At 38.2% G+C, this 26,178-nt stretch overlaps 1 protein-coding gene across 5 annotated transcripts in view; it reads right to left on the bottom strand.

The window, feature by feature from the left end:
• Window positions 1-26,178, bottom strand: part of PPP1R12A (protein phosphatase 1 regulatory subunit 12A) — a 223,866-nt gene that overhangs the window by 84,093 nt on the left and 113,595 nt on the right. For all 5 annotated transcript variants that reach the window (XM_030548638.1, XM_030548641.1, XM_030548637.1 and 2 more), the window contains exons 4-7: window positions 11,838-11,997; window positions 8,385-8,529; window positions 630-704; window positions 133-221 (exon numbers count right to left, since the gene is read on the bottom strand). In XM_030548638.1, the coding sequence (XP_030404498.1) occupies window positions 133-221; window positions 630-704; window positions 8,385-8,529; window positions 11,838-11,997 (469 nt within the window). The remainder of the gene's footprint in view (window positions 1-132; window positions 222-629; window positions 705-8,384; window positions 8,530-11,837; window positions 11,998-26,178) is intronic.

The raw sequence follows: 26,178 nt of genomic DNA, 5'->3' as shown, positions 1-26,178 counted from the left end.
CCAAAGACATTAATTTCAAATTAAAAATATAGACTATCTAATCTTAACTTCAGTAAAACCAATCAGCCAAGTAAATACTTAGTGTTTGTGAAGTTATTTTCCTCACCAGGAACATCTTAATGATTTACTTACTTTTTAAATGGCTTTTGTGACTGATTATTATCCATGTTGGCTGTAGATTCAATTAAGGGAGATTTCTTTTCCTGTTTTTCACTATGAAGCTTAAAGAGAGATAAAATGATGCAATTAAAATGATAGAATGGTATAAATTACACATATTAAAAAATACCATCTTCTGCAGAATAAAAGAAATCCTCTATTTACAACACATATAACTTAACACCCCCTAACAAGCATATGCCAAATAACGGTATATAGCATTTGCCTTGGGTAGTTAAATACAGTGAAAGTTTTGCCTAAAAAACATCACTTTTCCTTTCAAGATTTTCAGATCAACTTCACTGACCAAATAGAACATGAAAGAGTGGCATAGAAGGACAGTTAAGCACTTCAAGTCAAACCTGAAGGTTTATTCCATATACTAATATGAATTAGTTATAGCTTGCATATAAACACACATGCACCGTAATACATACATACATATAGAGAGAGATCTCTAAAAAGCCTACCAGATTTTGCTTCTTTTGTAATTCTTCTAAATATCCTAGAATATCTTCATCTGCTACATCAAACGCTGTCTGACCCTGGCGTGGAAGGGGAAAATGTAATACATCATAATTATAAAGAAGGATTTAAAAAATAGATATCTAAACTAGTCACAAGATCATGTAATAAGACACACAACTGTAAGTACGAGCTAGATGTCATCACAAAATTGGTAGCATTCCACCTGTCTAGCAGAGATTCAGCAGAATTTTGCAAATCCACTTCTACCTGAAACTGAAATGAGCAGGAAAATATATATGCTCAGAAAAGCATTTCTCCACAGGAAAAAATATTTTATTGTAGTAGAATTTTAAATTCCATAATGCCATGGACCCAGTTTAAAAAAAAAAGTGTTTGAAAGACACTTATCTTACTCTGAGCCTCAATGAGTTTTAAACAGCTAAGAGAGTCATCCTAATAGCTGCTTGTTATATGGTGCTCAGAGAAGCTTGGGAGTGAGTAGGATGATCAGCTCAGATCAGTAATATATGGGGAATGGATGACAATTTCATTTAGCTGGAGACATCTGCAACGTTCTATTTCTCCTAGGTCCATGAACAAAGTTTTGTTTTTGTTTTTTCTTAACTTGCACCATGTAAACAGATAAAAGGAGTGCAGGTAACACTGCCTATAATTAAGGTTGCCTGACACTTTCCCTTATAAGAACCAGTTTTCAGTTGCCTATGAGTTTACCAACTTTAACCATTTCGACTGAAATTTACTGTAAGTGTCTACCTTGAGCTGAATATTTTTGAAGAATTTCAGCATTTAACTGCTCGGCTATTTCTTCAAACAAGATTAAGGGAAAACATGTTGTTTAGCCATCTTAACAAGTTTCTTACAAACTGTTTAATTGAGAAACTAGTGCATAAATGCTTTGGAGCAAGGACTTGACATTTGACATGAGGATCACCTAGGTTTCAAGGATGTGCTGTCCCCATAAAAATTCACCCAAATTTGGCCAAGTTCTGCACCTCTGAAAAACTCAGTTCACACATGCTCAGAAGACAATTTTTAGAAATTGGCAGCTACATTCTCTGAAGATTCTGTCTAATGAGCAGGTTTTCAGTCCAAGGCCTGGGGCTAAGAATTTCCCTACAATAGCTCCTTCTGGTATCCTTCATTCTGATGTTTCCTAACTTTTGAGTGCTTGACTTTGCAACTTTAACATTCTTTAACGTATTTATGTAATATTAGTAACAATGTTATCTGAATTATCAGGTTACTTTATTTTATTGTATTTGGTAAACTGTTTCCCCAATCTTCCCCAAGGCTGGCTGAAAAGATGCTAAGAGGGAAAGGATTTTTTTTTCTATTCATAATATAAAAAGCTCCTTTTAGTTTAAAATGAATAATTTTTCTTAAAATAGTTACTGTAAGTCTTTAATATTAACCGATAAGGGGGATTTTGGTAAAAATAATCTTACACCTATATTTCTTAATCTTAAATGTTCTCTCATATCTGATGGTGTCCTTTTGAATTAATGGTTTTTAAACTACAGTAATATACTTTAGAGGTATTATGGATTAATGACGCTCCTTTAGTTTCATGCTTGACAACCATCAAGGCATGTCATTAGATTGTAAGACACCCCCTTAGTCACTGTATATAAACTTGCAGGGGCACCTTTTTATTAAGGGCATAGCTCAAGGTAATATTTACATAAGTGCATCATTTTTAAATGTTTAGGTAATAAGCAATTTTAATAAAAATACAAGATCTATGAAGCATTTTTTCTCTCCAGATAATCTGTATGTCAAACTGGGACATGTTCTGACTCATCTAGTCTAAAACAAACAGTTGAAATGAACACCTGTCAGTTAGTTGTTGCTCACTGCAGAAAAGGAATTTTTCCAGAGAAAAATTGACCAAACATAGTAATGATGCCTTGATCAGCTCTGCCAGGAGTCTCTCTGGTACAAATTTCCAGAATGCCAAAAGCTCATTCTTTAGGAAGACATTCTTTGTGTCAGTAATGTGCTGCAAGTCAATCAAAGCCAGCTCTGCTTATGCTCTATGTAACTGCAGAGCTAGAGTCTTTTAGATGTAAAACAGACTATTTAATATTGTGAACAGCTCGAGATCCTGCCATCCTATAGTGAAATAAACAGTTGTTCCAGTATGAATAGTAGTAGTTGAGGAAACTGGATTCAACTATTATTCTGATTTTGCAACAGCTATTTTTTCAAATGAAAACCCATTCACCCCCTCTAACCTAAAACCAAAACATTACTATTAGAGTTTCTCCCTACTTACTGTGACTTTAGTAGGTCATAACTCTGTTTCAATATTGCCAGCTGTAAAATAGTGATAGTAATACTTACCTACCTCATCGCAATGTTGTATGCAATTTTATGTTGAAAACTACTATATCAAATAAACAACGCTCAACTAGCCAGTGCTAACTGCTAAGATCTAAAACAGGCCACTACTGTCACTGATTACAGTGGATTCAGAAACTGAAGGTGGTTTACTTTTGCCCACCCACTTGTCTACCCAGTGCAACAAAAAGGTCCTAAAATCTGATTTGCTGGGAGTTGAGTTCTGATATTTTAAATATACACAATTAACTTCCCTTCAAATCAAAAGCTTTGTTAGCTTTTAAATAAAGTTTCTTCTCTATGAAATGACTATGATAGGGTGACGAGATGTCCCAATATTATAGGGACAGTCCTGATATTTAGGGCTTTGTCTTATATAGATGCCAATTACCCGCCCCCCGTCCCAATTTTTCACCCTTGCTATCTGGTCACCCTAGACTATAAATAACCATTTCTGACTCAACAAATCTGTTTCCTATATCTTTTAAAATATTCCCATAACTTTAATGACTATAGAAAGCTTTTACTACTGCTTTTCCTTCCAGTTAGCCTTGAAGAACTAATACAGCGGGGGGGGGGGGGGGGGCAGCAGAGAGAGACAGACAGCATGAGCTTGTGCCTCAACAATCTTTTTTACAAAAAGGACCAATTTATGCAAATACCTGAAATAGCTGCTCAGGTGCTGTGGGGCATATTAATTTAGCTGGCATAATACTGATCATTTATAAAGAAGAAATAAAGTCTGAACTTGCAGTGTGCACTGCAGGAAAAAAGGGTCTTTTTTACTTGTAAACGGAACACAGACATGTAACAGACAAACTGCCATACCAGATCAGACCACTGTTCCACCTAGTCCAGCATCCTGCCTTTGACAGTGACCAGCACCAGCTGCTTCAGAGAAAGTGCAAGAACCATAGAAGTAAGGATAATCTGCCCCTAGAGAAAATTTCTGTCTAAACCTCAACAGTTAGAGGCTGTCATATCCTCTGAGGCCTGGAGATTGTTCTCTCTTCCAACATTATCATTTTTAATATTTGTTCTTATAACTCTGGATATTCTTATGCAAAGAGGCATCAAATCATTTTTTTTAATATTCTTACCCCAAATATCAGGTGACAGTGTTCACAGGCTAACTGTACATTAATAACAGGAAACTGTTTCAGTTTTAAATTTGATCTTGTTGTTGTTTCATTGAATGGCTTGTTCTTGAATTATGAGAAAAAGACTAGCAGTACCCTTATCGTCTGAATATCATTATTATTGTTATTTCAGGTACATTTACAATGTATCTCCTGTTGTTAATCTCCTTTCTAAGATCAGAGAGTCCCAATCTCTACACAGAAAAACCATCATCTAACCAAAAATCTAACCATTCTTATCACCCATCTTTTCAAAGACAACCAGAACTGAATACAATATTCCACAGGAGGGCATACCACTGATTTATAACAGCAATATTTTCTTTGTTCTCCAGCTGATTCCGTATACATGTTAATATTTTGTTTGCTTTTCTGACGCTGCTGATAGCCCTGTATTCTTTTTTTTTCACATTAGTTTTTAAGGATCAGAAATAATAAACTGTTTGATTGTCCATCCCAACCAAGAGAATATGTAAATATATTCAGTTTTAAAACTCACAGTCTGATTCCTATAGAATATGCATTCACACAAACAGATTATGAACAAATACATAAATATGCAGATTTAACCCTGTCTTCACTAAGTAAGTCTGTTGGTTGGTTGGAATGCCGCCATCTTGCAATGTCTTGAATCCACACAAAACAAACATTGCAACTACTGGATGAAACAGTTAGTTGCAGTAAATGAGATTCCATCTTCAGATCTAGCTAAACTGGTGGTGACTTCAACAATTCACTTTCTCCAGCCCACAGGAATAGCTGAAAGGCACCAATGCACACTGGTCCCATTATGCAGTGATTTGTATTTGGAAGTTTTTATTTGGAACCAAAGGCCTGTTTCCAACAACAGTGCTGTGAAACTACATGAAGTCCCAGATGCACTGGTAGAAATCACAGTAAGCTGGGCAGATACAGCAAAACTACGTCAAAAACAGTATAGTTGTAGATGCACTTAAGTATGGCAAGGGTAAGGACAATGACTAAGTCCTTCAAGCAAACAATGTCTGACCAACTGTTTCCTCCTTGCTTGGCGTAAACACATCCTGTTTGTTCTGGACAAATGATCCAAATTATGTTTTGGCACAAAGATCAGCAATGAAAAAACTAGCAGTGTTGGCATTTAAAAATGATCATAACAGCTTCAGATTTAACAGCTCATTAAGATAAAGGAGAGGAGTTCATACTTGTCTTTATTGTTTCAATCAGACTGGTAGCCAGATAAAGATAACCATGCACCCACTCATATTGCAAAGTCTATTTTAAGCAAACCCAGGACTGGAAAGGGTTCTCTCTTTGATATAGCTTAGATGTGTGCTGCACAATGGTAAGCCAGGCAACATGTGGTCCCCTATGCTTCCTACAACCCAGTTATGATCTTTCCATTTCTGTGGAATCTTTTGAGTGTGTGCCTACGGCCTCCAAGCAGTGTCAGTTTACAGACAAAAAGCTTGAAATAGTCACTTTCAGAGGTGTAAACTGCCCCATTTATCTCAATGACATGAACTCTGAAACTGAACCATTTTTATATTAGAACTGTAAACACACTTCCTGCTGATCATTTTAGCAAAAATATCCAGCACAGCTAAATATCAAACTTTAAAGATGCAGAAGACCTATTAGTTTGTATGTACAATCCATGTCCCCCAACTGCTCCGTAATGGCAAGAATGGATTCTATGTGGCTGCAATGAGAAGGGAAAGGGGAGTGCATCTAAACAGAATATCTAGTATATTCAGTAGAGACTGACTAGAGAAGTTTGTGGGAGTTCATTCTGCAGCTTACTCATTTCAGCAGCTGACAAATAATTTCAGATTCTCAAAAACGTTCAGCATACCACGTGGATTTAGGGGTGTGTATGTAAGAAATGTAGGGTATCGTCTCAACCTGCAGCCACAAGCCTCTCTATGGAAAACTTCAATGAAAAGACCTTCTCCATCTTTTAAAAAGAAGTGTCCAAGGAGGGAAAAAAGTGACTTCCGACACTGAATGAAACAAGACAACGTCAAGAATCATCTTAACAGGTCAGAGATTTTTAGGGGCGGAAAAACCTGTTCATACTGTCTGCAAACACTTTTTTCACTGGATCCTGATAAAGCTTAGATCAAATTCAGCTACGTTTAATTGACTCATCTCTGTTTTGTGAAGGAAATTTAAAGCTTGCCACATGGAAATTTAAAGCTTGACAAGTGCCCATAAGTAACAAAACCACAAGTATTTGTGAAAATCTTTATGGATGTTCTTACACAAAGCTATTCTATCAGAGTGTGTTAAGAGTAACAGGTCACAATCTGACTGACCACTTCAAAGATAAAAGCAGAATGCCAGAAAGTTGATTTCAGAGAAGTAGCTGTATAACTTTCTGTTGATGTACTCCGTTCACCTGGAACCATTATCTGGGGGCTCTACACTTGTAGCACTCTACAAATAGAATATTTTAGCGATAATGGAAAACTTTTATGTACATTTATATGCACAGTAAGGCCAATGTTTTCAAGCCTGTCTGCCTAATGTAAAACACTTAAGTAAATGTTATATTTTTAAGAACTATTGATATAGGCTTATTTTCCTTAGGTAAAATGACTTTGCAATAAAAGTATTGGTTGAAATGCCTTCAATCTACACACAGCTGGGTACCTAAACAAAAGTGTCTTGGTTCTCAGGAGCTGCTCAGCAGATTAATTTCAATTGAGTTGTGAGTACTCAGCATCTCTTAAAGCCAAGCCACTGACTGGGGATTTTGCAAAGTTACAGATGGAATAGCTCAGCTGCACAAGTAAACCTGTTTCTCCAGTCACCATTGCTCAGTTTCTCTTGTCTGCCTCTCCTCTGTCCTTTCTTGCCTCAGTTTGACTGAGGATATCCAAGTTTTCTCTGGGACAGTTCTCCAGAATAACGACTACCACCTGCACCTCCAGGCCACAAAAAAGTATAAAGACCCACTCGGTAAATGAACTAAGTATCGGGGCAGATTTAAGAACAAAGATTAATAGAGCTCAGTTAAACCAATTTCTGACTTTCTGATGCAACTAAAATATGTTGTCTGAGTACAGTGTTATCTTCTGGTTTTCAGTGGTTCTGTGTGCATTAATACAGGAGCAGAAAGTTGTTTAAAAGGCAAGTTCATCTTTTTTAATGTTTTGATCCTCTAAGTCTAACCTAAACTTCTAGGCATAATGTCTGATTTTCAAGATAAACTACAATATTACCCTTAAGTGGTTTCCTCATTATATAAATTATAGATATTTAGAAACTTATTTCCAGTTTAAGTTTTTACGCCCAAAAATGTCCTTATTTAAAAAAAAAAAACCACACATTTAAGAAGGGCTTGGTGAATGAATCCCCATACACCTTAAAAGATGTGCAGGAAAATTCACATGCATTACAGGCACTGAAGAGAAGAAGTGGTTCAGGGTCCAGGTGAAACAAGAGAAGCAACCAGAGCCTCAGCCCCTATTGGCCTGCAATAACAATTTCAGTCCTTGTGAAGCTTATAAACATCATAGGAATGTTTGGATTTTGGTGTAAGCAGGTTCACTGCAGAGTTAAGGAAGTCCACAGCTCCTAAGCTCTGCCCAACGGAAGAGCTGAGAACCTGCAGCAAGAAAACACGAAGCTACACAATGATACATCCTTTTGTAAGCCCAAAGCTGTCTGCTATGTTTCCCAAGTACACAAAAGCAGCAGATAGTGTTAACACTTCAGTGCACATAATACAAGAAGAAATTGCTTTTAATAGTTAATTTTGCCATCCCGCAGCTCAATGCTAGTCAAAGACACCAGCATTTACCTAGGTGAAACATATTAAAGACAATCTGGGGTTCAAGCAAAGCTGCCGAGTTATGATGAGCCAAAAAGTTAAGAAAATATCCCAGAAGTAAGAAACTGAGTAACATTAGAAATAAAAAATTGAAAGTCTTATTTTATTTAACCCTAAACATTCAGAAAAATTCTACCACAGCATAAGTTCTCACTAGCTTTATTTCACAATTAATTTTCAAAGAAAAATAGCAAAGCATAGGGGCAATTGTTGAAAACTCAGTACAAAAGTTGAGTCAGCCATCTACATGTCAATTTAGAAAACAAAAAATTTAAAACAAAATCTGAACACACAAACATGCTGGTTCTCACAAAACATGCGTTACAGAAAGTGCCATGTGCAGGAATGGCACATTATTACTACTGTCCTTACCCTGGCTTCTAAAGTCACTTTAGAGACCAGAACTTTGCATCTTGACAAGGATTACATAAAAATCCTACCACTTTGTTGACAGTCTCCGTATCACACAGGTTTTCCACTAAAATGCGACATGCTTCTTCTTTACCCCAGTGAGCAGCAGCATGAAGTGGTGTCCAGCCATCATAATCTTTAATATTTACATCATAGCCAGCCTGTATTAAAAGCCTAAAGGAATTAGAAGAATTAGCTAGTATACCACTGAGAGTAATAATTAAAACTGCCACTAAATGATAAATTATTTTAAATGGTTTTAATTGTTGTTGCTTCATTTCACTTCTCTCACACAGGGGTAACAGTAAATATATGTTAGAAGGAACACTCAATTAAAAAAAAAAATGCTTCCCAAGAAATATTTTCCATCTTAACATGATTCCCAGGATTACTACAACAAAAATTCAGAAGTTTGTTTTTCCAGTCTGTTTTGTCCACATGCATTTAACATTTTATGTATCATCAGACAGTTCTCCCTCTTTGTGAGAGTCTTTTATACAGGAACAGGGGACAGATACTTTTTTTTTTTTTTAATTAGGACAATATGACTGTAAAAGCTCAAAAATTATCAGACACCTGTTTCATGTAAACTACCTGAATTTTTTTTTTAATTTATTTTTGGAGCTGATGTCATCCCTTTAAGATCACACGTGGCTAGCACTGCGGCAGAATAGTGTTTAGATGTATCAGTAAAGCTCTGCTTTGAGCATGTGAGCCCCCTCAAATCAACAACATCTCTTCAGCTTAAGTTCAGCATTACTGATTTCATAGGTCAAGAACCAGAAACAATCAGCCAATACTTCCTAGAATGATTCCTTAGGAATATGAGTGTGTGAGTCTGTGTGTGAGCAAGTGCAAGAGAGATTGATCATATACATCACAAGATTAATGAATGTGTCAAGTGTTCTAACAGTAGCACCTTCCAACAACTCAACTTTTAAATGGATTGATGCAGAGACACAGTCTAGCTGTTGAAGACCCATTCATCTGTACTCACGAGGAAGGGTACAAAGATATCAAACCTGCAAAAAGTAGTTACCATATTTGGAGAAAAAGAAAAAAAATTCTTTATCCAACTGGCAATTTCCATAAATAATGGCTCTTAAAAAACAAGGCTGGCAAAAAACACTATTTGGCTGCAGATACCAAGACACTAATGGAACAAAAACTACTTCCTACTGAAAGTATATTAAAAGAATATTATGTGATAAATGTTGCTTTAGGAAAAAACCCTAACAATCCATGCAGGAGGTGTAGGATGGGGGAGAATATTTAGTTGCAAAGTACTCTGAGTTAATAATTTAGCTAGCTTACTTAAATGCCATGTAATCTTAACAAACAAGAGTATTTGGCAGATATACACTGAGTCTGCATACTCAATATATACATTTTTATCAATCAGAAGATCAACTGTACATGTGTAGAGATATCTTAATATATGTCATGGTTTCAAAATTATGCACATATAGAATCTTCTTACTGAGAAGAAGGCTAATATAAGGGCCTGTCTACATGGAGAAACTGGCACAGTTACAATAGTGTAATTACGGCACTGCTCTGGAATGAAAAGGGACTTTCAGTATAGTTTATATTGCTCTGCAGTACGAAAAAAATCAGTTTTATTTCAGAATGGATAGTCCTCGTGGGGAGTTAACAGCATAGATATCACAATATTGTTATACTATTATCGTTCTGCTGGTCAATTTTCCTATGTAGACAAGGCTTTACAATATCAGAAGTAGTGAAGTTTATTCATTGAGGGATACTCATTGACATTCACTTCAAGGTACCTTACTGCTCTGCCAGTGCAGGAGCAGTAAAGTACATTTATATTCACTTTAAAGCCACTTTACACAGCCAGAGTGGTGCATAAGCCACCTTAGAGAAAATCCGGGCCTAAGTGTTTTAATTAAAATTAAAGAGAAGGGATTTCACTTAAATTCAAAACAGGTATGTGAGAGGTAGACAGGTCAATGGTACAAAATGTAAACAGCTAGGTTCTTGGAGAGTATTTCATGTCTTTCAAAACGAGAAACTTACGGAATACATATTGTAGTCTCAATGGACAACAGAAATTTTAAATATAAGGTAGTCAACTAGTAACTAAGAAAAACAAACTCCATAGTCCTGTGAATACACAATTCACCTTGGGGCATAAATCAGATTTTCAAGCACCTCAAAGACAGGGACTTGCATTAGGGATTCACTATCTGTCAAATTTTAATTATATTAACATAAAATCTCAAATTCTAACTAATTTTGTTATTCACATTTCTAGTTAAAAAATATTGATAAGGCATGTGAACAGACTGCTTTCCTTCTGATAACAAAAAAAGGATTTTTTTTAAACTTGAATCTGTTTTTTCTTATCCTCTAGGGCTGTACAATATTTATTTAATTCCATATATTTTCAAATTTTCTAAAACTACAGTCCCAAATAAGATCTGTATATTTCTGAACACAAGTTTTGGCCCCAAATACAAGTTTGATAATCAAATTGAAAACTAGCATTTATAATGAAAAAAACAAAGAACCTGTGTTACAGCACGTTGCTTTAGTGTTGTGTTATTAAACAGTGACCAATTAATTAGAGCTGGGATGCCCAACCTCCAGCCCATGGGCTATACACGGCCTGTCAGAGCATTTCATAAGGCCCCTCACCTGCTTCAACACAATATACTATCAGCGGATTCGTTAGTGTATTGTTGTCACATTTACATCGTTTTAATTTAGACAAGTGTGTAAATAGGCAATACTGTATATAGAAACAACCCATCTAAATATACACAAAACAAGATGAACTTAAAATATAAATACATTCAGGTGACTTTAAATCTTATTAAAATATGCAGAATCTGTTTGGCCCACACAAATGTGCTTAGGTTTATGTGGCCATCCTGTATAATAAAGGCTGGGCACCACTGAATTAGAGGATAAGAGAAATCTGAAGGTTTGCAGGAAAAAAATTGAGTTATTTAGATAATATATCTTTTAAAGCCTTCCGTAAGTAATCCTTCAAGTTTTGGGATAAAATTGCTCATTTTCTTCTCTCAAACCTGGATACCTTTAGTCTGGACTACTTTTACCGCACAAAAAAAGAACAGTAAATGATGGTTTTAAACCAGGTGTATTACCCCAAAGATAACAACTAGCATTAAAGAAAGGTATCCTTTCTCCTTAATATGTTAAGTTAAAATATACTTCAGAAATATGGATATTTTTGCCATAGTGAGGATTCAAATTCAGTATGTACAATATTGACAAGTTTTGAATAACTTTAAGTAAAGTCATGACACTGTTTAAAGTTTCAACATTAATTGAAAACAGGAAACATAACTGTGAGAAATAGGTAATTCTAAAGATCACAAGGTTTCAAGATGCAATCCAAAAAGTTTCAATAATATTAATACCAAGTTATTTTACACTAACATCTGGACAAGCTTCGAGACATGGAAAATCTACCATTTAGAAATAATACTTACTTTAAAACTTCTGTATACCCTTTAGCAGCCGCTACATGAAGTGCTGTACCACCAGATTTTGCATGCCTGACATCATTTATACGGCCACTGTTAAGCCATTGTCTTGCATCCCTAAGCATTATCCGTTCTTCTTCTTTTCGAGCTGCCTCTATATCAACCCCTAATTGAAAAAAAGAGAACAGTTTCATTTCAAACATAAGCTCATCATTAACTGATTATTCCTGAACATTCCTTGCATGTGGCAATAAAAACACTGGCTAAACAATATAATTAATGTATTGGGACAAACATTAAATGGATCTTTTAAAATAAACCCTGAGAAAGTATGGGCACATCCATTTTGTATGCATAAATGCATGCTTTTACACACAAATCCTCTAGGATCATTTTCAGAGACCTTCTAAAAACTGGTCTTTTAATTTTAAACTTTTGTGGTCAAGACAATACTGCTACTACAATGGTCATTATTAAATAAAAAAAGATTGATTACTTTTTGTCAAGCTTTCATACATCTCAAATAATATAATGTTATTTCCTAAATAATGCAGCTTGTGATAAATGTTGAAACAACAAGGTGAAGGGGTGGCAAAGGGGTTCCGATCGTATGTGCAAAGACATAAGCAATGGCTGCTGAAAATTGTGTTTCCCGCAATTAAGACATTTTTTAGAGTTATTGCTGTTTTCCAAAGAATCTTTTGTAAAAAGTAGTTTCTAGCTTCTCTTTGTGAACTAATGATTTTCACCCTGGTAATCTAGCCTTGGAAAAAAGCTTGCAGCATAAATAGCAACAGTATATCATGAACGTTTACCTCAGAATTCTCAGGCCTGGGAGTGGGGAGAGGGGTGTCAATGTAAAAAACGCAACTTCAGTTACGGGAATAGTGCAGCTGAAGTCAGCATCTTATTTCGACTTATCTACTGTCCTCAGGGTGAGGGATCGACTGCCGCGGCTCCCCTGTCGACTCCGCTTCCGCCTCTCGCCCTGGTGCTGTTCCGGAGTCGACGGGAGCACGTTCGGGGATCGATTTATCGCATCTAGATGAGACATGATAAATCGATCCCCGATAGATCAATCGCTACCCGCTGATCCGGCAGGTAGTGTGGATGTACCCTCAGAATACGTTTTACCATATATATAGCATCTCTCATAGAAAACAATTTGTGGTACTTTATAAGGAAGGGCAGAATAGAAACAGCACTGAAAGTTCAAAGCAGCAATTTAAGTAGAGTGTTTAAAGTCTATAAAGTTGATAAAAGGATACTGAACCGTTAAAGTGGGAATGCACCAATCTCTTCTACAGTGTCAAAGCACTTTACAAAGGAGTCAGTATCATACTCCCCCATGTGAGTAGGAAGTACACAGCAAAAGCATTTTAATTGACTAGCTACAGTAAGGAGAGTATAGAAAACTAATTAACAGAGAACAGGAAAGAGATGGGGGCTGTAGCTACGCAAGAGTCTGCTATTTATGCTGAATGGGAGAACTGGAATAGCGGAGAGCAATACACAGGGAAAAACAGCTCTAGGAAGCGTGGTTATCAAAAGCTCAAATCAAAATTGGTTGACCTGTAATAGAGAACTTGGGCTCTTTGAGCTAAAACAGTACACAATAATGAAAAACAGAAAAAGAATACTACTCCACATATAAATCCAAGCTGCATAGGGATTTTTGATGGATTGAATGTAACTACCCAAATAATAATTTGCCTAGGACACCAAAGTTAAACATCTGTTTTTGCAAAAATCACCACATGGCTTTTAATGAGCACAAGTGGACAAAGTGGTAATTTGTTTTATGATAGTATATATGGCAACATGCTGTTTTCTTCTCTGTAACATCAAGTTAATTTTCTATACCTCCTTCTCTAATAATCTCCAATGTGTTTCAAAAGCATTTCAGCAATAGTTTTCTCTTTCCCTTCATTCTGCAGTGAAGTTATGCTAAATTTGATATTTCTGTGGTAACAAATATGGAAATCAAGTTTTAACTTAATTGCAGAGTCATGTAGAAAGAGACACTCGGTTGAAAAAGATTTCTCATTCAAACAAGAATCTATGATGACAATATTAAGAGTATTTTTATTAATACTTTATAAAAGGTTAATAAATTACAGATGTTGCTGACAGGAATAGTGTGTGTTATAAATGATTATAAACACATCAGTAGAAGGTATTATAGATAATTTATAAGCAGCCTACTGCACTTTTGGACATAATTAATTGACTAAAACGCCAAAGATTTATTAAACCTTTACGAAAGAATGCTAAACAAAGCCTGGTCAAAACCACAACAACACATGATTCTAGAGGTTCATAGAAAACCTACTTAGCCAGGAGGCTAAAATTTACAAGCTATGTGTACATACTAGAGACAGTGCCGGGGTGTGAAGTTTAGACTGTCTCCAAAGGAAATAAAGGACATCTTGTATACACCACCAGACCCAAGGTGGACTGATTTAAAACAAAACAATTTAAATCACCAAAATGAAACATTGGTTTAAGTCAATTTTAATTGTATTTTGCATTTGTACTTCACTGGTCGGAAACTATTACCACATGTTGATTTGCAACTAAATATCTTTTATGGTATTTCCTTTTGCTAACCGAGGGCTTGGCTACACTCACACTTTACAGCGCTGCAACTGGGGTGTGAAAAAACACCCCCCTGAGCGCTGCAAGATACAGCGCTGTAAAGCGTCAGTGTAATCAGGGCAGCAGCGCTGGGAGCGCGGCTCCCAGCGCTGCACACTACACCCGTAAGGGATGTGGTTTACATGCAGCGCTGGGAGAGCTCTCTCCCAGCGCTGCTGCTCTGACAAAACTCTCTCTTCCGACAGCGCTTTGAAATTCCAAATGTAGCCATACCCTAAGAGGATACACTACACATACAGCACTGCTGCTGCATGAATTACCACCGGAGAATTCTGCACACATGCAGTGGTGCAGAATTCATGCCCCAGACCTCCTCCGATTTCTTTGCTCCTCTGCAGAAAAATGACTTTCTGACAGGGATGCAATGGGAAGCTGCAAGAGCAGTCACCACTCCCTAGCTATGCAGGTACAACATTTCAGGCACCCAGAGCAGATAGTGGAGAAGTAAATCACCATAGGGCTGGAGACACCCCAGACAGTGGCTACCTACCCTGAGTCAGGATCAGCTGCTACTTCCAGCTGGGCTGGAGGCAGGAGAGGACAGGACCTTCCTCTTCCCCTAAAAGGAGCCGCTGGGGCTGTGTCAGACCCACCCCCTGCACACCCACATCCAGACTCCCATGTTACTGACCATCAACTACCTGCACCCAGACTGCCCCAGCAAGACCCACTTCCCCAGTACCCAGATCCCTCTGCTGAGCCCCAACATCCTTGACTTGGAAGCCCCTGCAGAGGCCCATTGACCCTGTACCTGGAATCCTCCACCTAGACCCCACACTGAGCTGCCTGCACCAGATTGTCCCACACAGAATTCCTCTCACCCAACACCTGGGTCCTTCCCCTGCCCCCACTCCCCTCACTTGGATCCTGCCTGGGTGAGCCTACCTGACCCGCACCTGGTGCACCTGGCACAGAGGGGCATGGTCCCAGGGTATTTCTGGGGCAGGCCGAGGCCTTGTACTGTGTCAGGGTCAGGTGCAGCCTCTCCACTGAGTCCATGTCCTGCGGGGTGAGGAGGCTGCAGCGTGATCTTCCACCTTCATGCAGTCAGTGGCCTGTGCTCCCCACTGCCATGATGGAGCTTCTGCATTAGATTTACTGACAAATAAAACTTGCAGAATTTTTAAATATTGTGCGTAAAATTTTTTATGCCCTCAGGAGTAATCAATGCAGCTGCACTGTTGCAGCGCGCCACGTGAAGATGCTCTACATCACGGGAAAGAGCTCTCCTGTCGTCATAATAAAACCACCTCCACAAGCAACAGAAGCTATGTCACTAGGAGAAGCTGGCCACACCGGCGTTCATGTCGATGTAACTTATGTTGTTCAGGGGGTGTGAGCCTTAGTGACAGCCTCTGCATTGGCAGAATTTATATGTCTATACTACATCTTATCTATACACATTTATTTAAGCAATTATATAATTTAACTTTTTACTAAATTAAAATTTTTACTCGTGATTTGCGGCAAGCTCTATTTGATGGCAATTCAAATTCAATTTCAAATGCACAAACAGCATTGTAATCTTTTTATTAAATAAAGCTATTTAAGTGCTGGATACTTAAGAAAAAAGTTTATCAAAACATGTTTTACATTTAAAACTAATGGATTTATTAAATAAACGAAGTAGTATCGGCAGTTAGTGAACTGAACTGATTGTTTCTGGTCACCATGTCCTTCAAGATTTTAGAACTAGTTCATCTACCAGAAAAGACTACTGCTTTAAAAAGCTGGTCTAGTATTGCAGCCAACTCTAGTTCCAAATGCCTAAGAAAAGACTTCTAGGACCTTCTTTAAAACTCGGCAGCAAACATGTATTTCTTAACATTATTAAAATCATTTAAATTAAACACACGAAAATAGATTATAAATAAGTTTAGGTCTTAACATAGCTTGCCAATTTCAAATTGAATGTAAAAATAATTTTTAAAAAATACAACAAACTCAATATAAATGAAAAAATCTATTTTTATTTATTTGCAAATCATTTATTTTTATCCGCCTCACCCAAACTGTTAAAATCTTCTGGTTCTCCTCCACCTGCAGCTTTATCTAGGTAGCACTTGGTGAATACTGAGCTTCTCCTCTCACACCCCATCCCCATGAAGAGGTTCCCCATATTCACTTCTCTTCCTGGTAGGAAGAGGAGCCGAAGTTGGTCAGTTATCTTCTCTCCCAACGTAAGGGTGAGGTGTAATCCTTGCACAGCTCCTTGCTCTACCCAAAACACATAGGTGCTTTGCTCACTGCCTAACTCTTCTTAGGGTACGTCTACACTACGGGATTATTCTGATTTTACATAAACCGGTTTTGTAAAACAGATTGTATACAGTCAAGTGCACGCGGCCACACTAAGCACATTAATTCGGTGGTGTGCGTCCATGTACCGAGGCTAGCGTCGATTTCTGGAGCGTTGCACTCTGGGTAGCTATCCCGTAGCTATCCCATAGTTCCCGCAGTGTCCCCCGCCCATTGGAATTCTGGGTTGAGATCCCAATGCATGATGGTGCAAAAACAGTGTCGCAGGTGATTCTGGGTAAATGTCGTCACTCATTCCTTCCTCTGTGAAAGCAACGGCAGACAATAATTTCGCGCCCTTTTTCCCTGGATTGCCCCAGAAAACGCCATAGCATGGCAATCATGGAGCCCGTTTTCCGCCTTTTGTCACTGTCACCGTATGTGTACTGGATGCCGCTGACAGAGGCGGCACTGCAGCGATACACAGCAGCATTAATTTGCCTTTGCAAGATAGCAGAGACGGTTATCAGTTGTTCTGTACCATCTGCCATGCCATTGTAAATTGGCAATGAGATGACGGTAATCAGTCATTCTGTACCGTCTGCTGCTGTAATGGGTGCTCCTGGCTGAGGTCGGCCGGGGGCGCAAAGACAAAAATGGGAATGACACCCCGGGTCAATCCCTCCTTTATGTTTTATCTAAAAATAGAGTCAGTCCTGCCTAGAATATGGGGCAAGTGTACTAGAGAACCAGTGCACCAGAGAACTCCGGAGAGCACAGCCTTTCCGTGTCAGATCCCACAGAAATGATGAGCTGCATGCCATTCTACAGGGTTCAACAACCCCACTCGTTGCTTCCCTCCTCCCATAAACCTCCTGGGCTACCGTGGCAGTGTCCCCCCATTTGTGAGATGAAGTAATAAAGATTGCAGGAATAAGAAACACTGACTTGTTAGTGAGGTAAAACGAGAGGGAGGCAGCCTCCAGCTGCTATGATAGTCCAGGCAGGACATTAAACGGAGAGGAGAGAAGCCCAGCATCCCGCTGCTATGATAGTCCAGGCAGGACAGAATCTTTTCTTTAGACATGAAAGGAGGGGGCTGACGGAGCTCAGCTCCCAGTTGCTATGATGAAGACAGTTACCAGCTGTTCTGTACCATCTACTGGGAATGACCGGGAGTCATTCCTATTTTTACCCAGGTGCCTCCAGCCGACCTCACCTGAGGCCAGCCAGGAGCACTCACAGGCTGATGATGACGATGGATAGCAGTCATATTGTACCATCTGCCACCGAGGAGGGGAGGGGAGAGGGTGCTGCTGTTCAGTGCCGCAGCATTGCGTCTACCAGCAGCATGCAGTAGACATAGGGTGACATAAAAAAGTCAAGAAACGAATTTTTTCCATTCTCTTTCACAGTGGGGGGGGGGGAGGGGTAAATTGACGAGCTATACCCTGAACCACCCCGGACAATGTGTTGGACCCTACAGGCATTTGGAGCTCAGCCAAGAATGCAAATACTTTTCGGGGACTGTGGGATAGCTGAAGTCCTCAGTCCCCCCCCCCCTCCCTCCCTGAGCGTCCATTTGATTCTTTGGCTTTCCGTTACGCTTGTCACACAGCACTATGCTGAGTCCCTGCTGTGGCCTGTCTGGAGATTTTTTTCCAAATGCTTTGGCATTTCGTCTTCTGGAACGGAGCTCTGATAGAACAGATTTGCCTCACCATATAGCGATCAGATCCAGTATCTCCCGTACAGTCCATGGTGGAGCTCTTTTTGGATTTGGGACTGCATCGCCACCTGTGCTGATCAGAGCTCCAAGCTGGGCAAACAGGAAATGAAATTCAGAAGTTCGCGGGGCTTTTCCTGTCTACCTGGCCAGTGCATCCGAGTTCAGATTGCTGTCCAGAGTGGTCACAACGGTGCACTGTGGGATACCACCCGGAGGCCACACTAACCCTAATCCGATATGGTAATACTTATTTCAGCACTACTCCTCTCGTCAGGGAGGAGTACAGAAACCGGTTTAAAGAGCCCTTTATAGCGATATAAAGGGCCTTGTTGTGTGGACGGGTGCAGCGTTAAATTGGTTTAATGCCGCTAAAATCGGTATAAACATGTAATGTAGACCAGGCCTGAGTTTAAGCCATTTGTTTGCTGCCTCTGCTTTCCACATTTATGTCTATTGTTTTCATTCAAATTTACTTCCTTTGCCTTCACAGCATCTTTCAAAATAACCAATCAGCAGAAATTTAAAATATCTGAGTTTTAAGCTGTAAAATGCATAGTGTGATGGTATCACTGGACTGTGTAGGGGTTGTGAATGTGTGCTGCTATACCCAGTTCATACTGGGCCAAGTATCTATATTCCCAAGGCAGATCCCACCCTGGGAGCTCCTGCAATGCCTCTTAGAGCCTATGTGGCTGAGGAATAGGCTCATGAACATCAGCTCTGGAGCCCGTAAAATTCTGGATAATTCAAAGTAAATAAGATATCTGAGGGGTTCAGATACCACAGTGATAGATCTACGTACCAATTTACATATTGATTTAAAATACCTGCAAGAAAGATGCTTTCATAATTCTCCCTTCACTAAACCATTAAATATATTATCTGTTTTTACTGAGTGTTCACTATTAACTCCAAGTCTGAAAGAAAGTCAAACACAAAAAAAATATTTGTAGCTTGTAATAGTTTGTGTGTAAAGTGCTTGGCAATCTTCTGGAGGAGGGGCACAATATTATTATTATATTATTGACCTAAGCTTCCTGTTCTTGCCTTACAATTATTAGACTAGTAAAATTTAATCTCTGTACAGATTTATAGTCATGTGAACACTAACATGACTAGTCCTGTGGGACAGGCACCACCCTCTGTGAGTTCACTCCCTGAACCAACCCTTCCCCACAACCCCTCCTCTGCATTGGGCCAGGAGAAATGTACGTTTGCCTTGGCCAGGGCCCAGTGATGGGCTAATCCAGCCCTGGACGTGACAGTTCATTTGGAACCTTCCCATGACCCAAAAGAGGTCAGGACCCACTGTTTGGAAACTGACCAAAAGCAGTTAAGGCAAAAGCCTCTTTCATGACAGACGCTGAAAGTAATGACATTTGGAAAAAAGTGTCAATACCACCATTAGTTCCATTGTAAAGACTGAAAATAATACAGATACTTAATGCACTACATGACATTGTAACATTTATGAAGCTTGAGTTGACTTCAGAAGTCAGAGGTTTTCCCATTGGTTCTGAAAAGAATTTAAAAAGTAGTACCCTCATTAAAATATGAGGAGTGCTCACTGATGCAACACATTTTATTTATTTAGATTATTTAAACGGATTATAGTAAATTTAAGATTTAACACGTCATAATTTCAAATTTAATTTTTAACAGTTAAAAGAAATTTATTTAATTCAAATAAAACATTTAAATAAAAACAATTTTTTTAAAATTATTAATTTGTATTCACTTTGCCTTCAGGGTATGATACAATGCACACATTTTTTGCATAACTCTTAATCCATGTGCTTGGTTTTCCATCTTTTTTATTTTACTCGACCATTTGGTTGTTGAATATTCTTTTGGCAGCAACAGTTGTAATCCTTTTAACATTACCTATGGTGGGCAGCTTATGTTTGTCTGATTCCTTATTTTGGAACTAGGAATTATTTTTAAAACCTTAAAGAACAGTGCCAATATCTGGTGAGTTTTACTTTGTTTTGTTTACAAAGAAGAACACATATACAATTTACCCTCCTATCTGGAAAAGATTTGCCTAACTATGCTTCTGTTTACATTACACTTTTTTTCCTGGTGATATTATTGCCGGCATGGTACTTAAGTTTAATTATTCACTGCACACTTGCCCCTTTTACAACTAGGTGCCAAAGTCTTTATCTTGCTAACAATTACCCACAAGATAAACTTTTTGTACCGAGTAGTCCATATATAAAGTGAGTTCACCTCTGTGTAAAGTTACTCATTTGTGTTTGCTAGATAGGAGCCCAAGACCTCTTCCAATCAATGAAAACAGAAGGGTCCCAATGACAGTGAGGGAGGAACTTCATAATTAAAAAAAAAAAGAAATAAAAGGAAAAGAAAAAGAAAAAACGCCTCATAAAGGCCAGTATTTGTACTTCTCAAGGTTAGTCTTACATACATGGAGATTAAAGCGACTTCATATTAAACATGGACTGTTGGTACACCTAACAAACTTTTGTACTTCACATGAGAGTAATGGCTACAGACGACTGAAGACTGCAAGCTTTCAACATTATTTATGATATAAGTGGAACAAACAGGACAGAGCAAATTTACATAATCAAATTTCCACTGTCAAACACAAGAAATCATGAGAGTTAGAAAAAGATGTGCCAATTTATTTAAAACTTCCTGTGTTACAACTGGCACCAAAATGGGAGATGAACTTTTCACATCCTAGAGCAGGAAGAAGATATACTTAGAGATACTTCAAATACATATCCCCAGTATTTGTAGAGAAAGTAAAATGTAAACATGTTTTAGATTACCTTAAATGGAATTTCCTCTTTGCTTTTGTTTTCAAAACTCAATATTGAGGGCAGAGGAGGTAAAACAAAACCAAACCCACTGCTTCTCAGACACGTAATACACTTTCTCCAACTGGCCTATAGATGGTGATGTGGTACCTCTCAGCTCAACAATATTTGACAATTTACAAATGCTTGTAAACTTTACCTCAGGCAGGCTAACAATTCAAAAACTGTTAATACAAAAGGACAGATTTATAAATTATTGGCTAAATGCTCTAAACTTTTTTCAGAAAAAATTGTACGTAGTAATTTTTTAAGTAGATACAAAATATGCTGCTCAGCAAGCATTTTATGAAAACAATATTGAAATGCTGAATCACTGTTTCAGAGCACACTAGCAATATAAACACGTTTATGGGTACACTATGCAAAAAAATCAACCCACTTTTTATTTCATGTAATAAATGTTTCTGTATATAAACACAGTAGTCATATGTATTTGTATGCATATAAATAAAGTTGAGTCAAACACAGCATTTAACTGATCCACACCTATAATTATTATTTACATTGAAAGATAACTATACACCCTCTGTCAAATAGAGATGATGATCTCACCATTGTATATTGCACAATCATGGTGGTAATAGGGCACCTTTGACCACCTACCTTATCTGGCCTCTGTCCATCAACTCATCTCCACAACACTGATATTCCAAAACTCATGGGCAGCTTCAAGAAGCATGATTCTTTTTATTTTAACTGCAGCTACTTGAAGCTGCTCACGAGTTCTTGAATATTAGAGTAAGTGCTGTGGAGATGAATTGGTGGGCAGAGACCAGATGAGGTAGGTGGTCAAAGATGCCCTATTACCATCACGATTCTGCAATATATAATAGTGAGATCATCTCTATTTGACAGAGGGGTGTATAGTTATCTTTCAATATAAATAATAATTATAGGTATGTATATATTCTATGCATTTCTTCTCTCCAACAAAATATGGATGTTTTGCCTCACACAGTTACTCCTGCCCAAGGTCCCAGCAATAGGCAAGATCTGGTCCTGGTCAGTGTCAGCTATTCCCGTATGAGAATGTCATAGTCACAGTTCAGAGGAACTGCACCTGTATTGCCCCTCTGTGGTCCAGCAGAGTACCAAAGTTTTAGGTTTCTGGTTCCTAAGTTATCACCTCTCTTCGGCGGAGAATCATGCCTATTTCCCTCTAGAATGTGGTTTTCTAGGTTGCACAGTTCCCTGACTGCATGGAGAGTTTTCCCAGCAAGTAAGTATCAGAGGGGTAGCCGTGTTAGTCTGGATCTGTAAAAGCAGCAAAGAGTCCTGCAGCACCTTATAGACTAACAGACGTATTGGAGCATGAGCTTTCATGGGTGAATACCCACTTCGTTGGATGCATGTAGTGGAAAGTAAGACTGTTTAAAGCAGGCTTGCTTTGTAAAGAAAATTAAGGAAACAAAATTATCCCATTCTTTTTCAAATTCATGTCCAATGACACTCACAATGGAATCTGTAAATAAAGAAAATTAATTTGGCTATCAAATCTCCTTTGTTAACATATACTTGGGGTAGAGGTGGATTTTTAGCTTTAAATGCTAGAAGGAATACATTTCCTCAGTCACATTTTTAAATTCTTCTTTTGGTTCTGGGCTCAAATTTTAGTTTTTTGAGGGGATTAGTCTTGTTGGCTAAGTAACAGAAAAGTTTACTTAGAATTACTCAGATTTTTCTTGGGTGGTTCTAATTTAACATACTTGAAATCAACTCAGATTTCCACTGATACAGCAACAGTAGTGCGACCATCCTATAATCTGTCATGTACATATGAAACATACTTCCATCCCACAATTTACCTTTGTGAATTTAGTGCCTCTCTGTGAAGTCCCTTTTTGTGTAAGATGTATGCTGTGTTTTGATCAAAGTCCCTAGCACAATTTCAATATACCTACAGGAATTGAACGCAAATGCAGATACACAAAATAGTAGTCTGGGGAAAGCTGATTAGTTACATGACGCAAACTCTTTTCTGGTCTGCCGCTCATTCTGCTGTGGTTCACTGCAGACAGGAGCATGGAGTCTTGCCCAAGTAGCTGGGAAAAAGGAGGATGTGCCAACCTGTTAAATGTATTAGACACTCAAGAGTCAATTAAGGCAGGAATAAAGAATCAAGACCCTTGGCTAGGAAGAAGCCCATATATCCACCAAATCTGGATCCAAGGGAATAATTCCGAGAAAAATGAAGTCTGTAATGTAGTACTTAAAGTGTGCCAGTTGCAGATCCAGGAAAAACACTAGTTCACATCCAGAAGTTTCCTTACCACCATAAGGATTAGAAACTTTGGTTGTGTTTTTTTCTTCTTTTTAAAATTAGAGTTTAAATTCTGAAGAAAGTGATAAGGCAATCAGAGAGGTGCCAATCAGGAATCCCAGAAATACAGGAACTAAATGTCCCTTAATTGTGTATGAAATGTCAATTGTGTATGAAAATGTCCCTTACTTGTGTATGAAAAGAATTAAAACACTTCTGGGATAGAAATGAATAATTACACCATAACATTCAAAAGCAATGACAGTAGCAAAAACTAGTAATCTCTCTTACGTTCTGTTTAATATACAAGATCTAGATGAAGAACTAATGTTCTTGGTCTCCAACAAAAAGAGATGTTTAAAAGTTATGTTAACTATAGCATGACAGTGCCATGCCATCAGTTTTGCTATTACTAGCATGGGTCTCCAAGAGCTAACTTCATGCATTCGAACAAAAAGCCTTGTCCCACCATATAAAAGCTAGTGGAGGGATGATTTATCAAATAGCACTGGGGGTTATGTCAATGACAAGAGAAGGCTGGTTTTATTCTACAATTTAATAAATAATATTATAAGGTATATCTGCCTCAGCACAGGGTGGAGAAAGGGAGGAGAGACAGAATCGGACTAGATGTCGCTAGAGGTACCTTCCAGCCCTGTATTTCTATATTTTTTAAAAAAATATTTTTTAAATTAGATATGTATTATGTTTCCTTGCTCAGCTCAGGGTGAGGGACCATCAAAAGTTAAGGCATGTGGATGGGGAGATTCTCCCGGAATGCAGGTTTACACAGAAGGGCATCCTTCGTGGGCTGAGCTCATTCGAGGCACAAAAAAAGCTACCCACATCTTGCTTGCTAGCACACATATATATACCTGCCCCTGGATATTTCCATTACATGCATCTGAGGAAGTGGGTATTCACCCACGAAAGCTCATGCTCCAAAAGGTCTGTTAGTCTATAAGGTGCCACAGGATTCTTTGCTGCTACCCACATCTGTTACTGCTGCCAGGAGCTAGTGAATGGATCAACTATACATTTTCAATAGGAAGAGTCTGACATTGGGTTCTCTCTATGGCAGTCCAATTTCATATTTTGTGTTAAAATATAAACAAACTATCCTCACTGTTCCACACATACACACCCAGCAGTAGCCATTATTTGCTGATACCCTAAGGGATCAATAAATGTATATGCTTCCCTGTCTTGTAAATCTGGGTGCCTCAGAAAGCTTTCAATACGTTTCATATCTAAGATAAAGTGTAAATGTTTTGTGTTTATGAATACAGTATGCATACTGAAATTTTCACTAATCTATGTTATTACAAGTTATTAAATTATAAAATTAGTATCAAACTAACTATAACGTTAATGAGAACTAATATTTATGACATGAAGCTGAGCACTGTAAAGTATGTAGCAGATATGTATAAGAGAGCTTGTATAAGAAACTCCAAAAGATAAAATAAGAAATCATTTTATTTTAATTGTGGTATTTTCCAAATTGAGTGATTATTCACATTTCAGTGTAGTATTAAGGACAACTAGGATTGCATTTGAGTTAAGTCAAATTTATCAGAAAACAGCTTCACAAAAAAGTTATGAAGAGGCATAAACTGAAGACAACACAATTCACATCTCCCGCAAGCCTTTTTTTTTTTTAAACTGTGTTCTACCAAATTAAGTGAAAAAGATAGGGGTTTTGTACAACATGCCAGCAAACTATCAATTTACTTTGGTGTCCCTTTACATGCTAACCAGAGTCTAAATCCTATAGTTAACATTTAGTTACTATAAAATGTTTGATCCAAGATTCTAGAAATATAATTACATACTAGTACCTAGATGACATCATCTTTTCGATGTCATATCCTATTGATCAGTAAATGACAGTACCTGGTTTGGACAATAGGCAGATTCAACCATAACCATTTAATCCTGATAGAACTTGGGTCACTGCATAGTTTACTGTTACTTGAGATTATTTAGATAACACTTTGAAGCTAAAGGTGTATAATCTCCCCTATGTAGGCACGTATAATTCAGTGTTATGGAGAACTGTACACTAACATGAGAGAAAGTACCCTTTAAACACAAAAAGGAAGAAACTGCCCATGACTGTTTGGAGCAGGGAGGGGAAGGGAGAGACTGTGTATGTGTCCCCAGTCTGATTTTGTGGGGAAAATGTGTATTTCAGCCTCCATTTTGAGTGTCCCCTTGATTACATACTTCATCTTAACTGTCAGGTTAGACTGCATCATTCTTCATGTTTTGGGGGGTGGAGGGGAGGAGACCTGGCACCTAGGTATCTGATCCTTAGAGAGTCATCGACTATTGAATAGCCTTACCCTAGTGGGACAAGGGAGGTTACCAAACAGTCATTAACTTAACAACCCTCTGCCAGCAATTCCGCGCCAGGGCTGGCACATGGAAAATCCTAGCATAAGAGGAGAAACAGGAAAAAGATGTCATAACCAGCTTTTAAAAAGGGACAGGCTCTCTAGCAAAAAGACACCTTCCAGAATGAGAAAGCTAAGCAGGAGGAGTGAGAGAGCAGAAATAGCACTGACCACCTGAAGGACACTGACCATAATCCAGAAGACTCTCAGCAGTGGT

Source organism: Gopherus evgoodei, chromosome 1, assembly GCF_007399415.2.
Source record: "Gopherus evgoodei ecotype Sinaloan lineage chromosome 1, rGopEvg1_v1.p, whole genome shotgun sequence".
Classification (NCBI taxonomy): domain Eukaryota; kingdom Metazoa; phylum Chordata; order Testudines; family Testudinidae; genus Gopherus; species Gopherus evgoodei.
The sequence above is the reverse complement of the archived record's forward strand: the minus strand, read 5'-3'. Positions and strand labels throughout refer to the sequence as shown.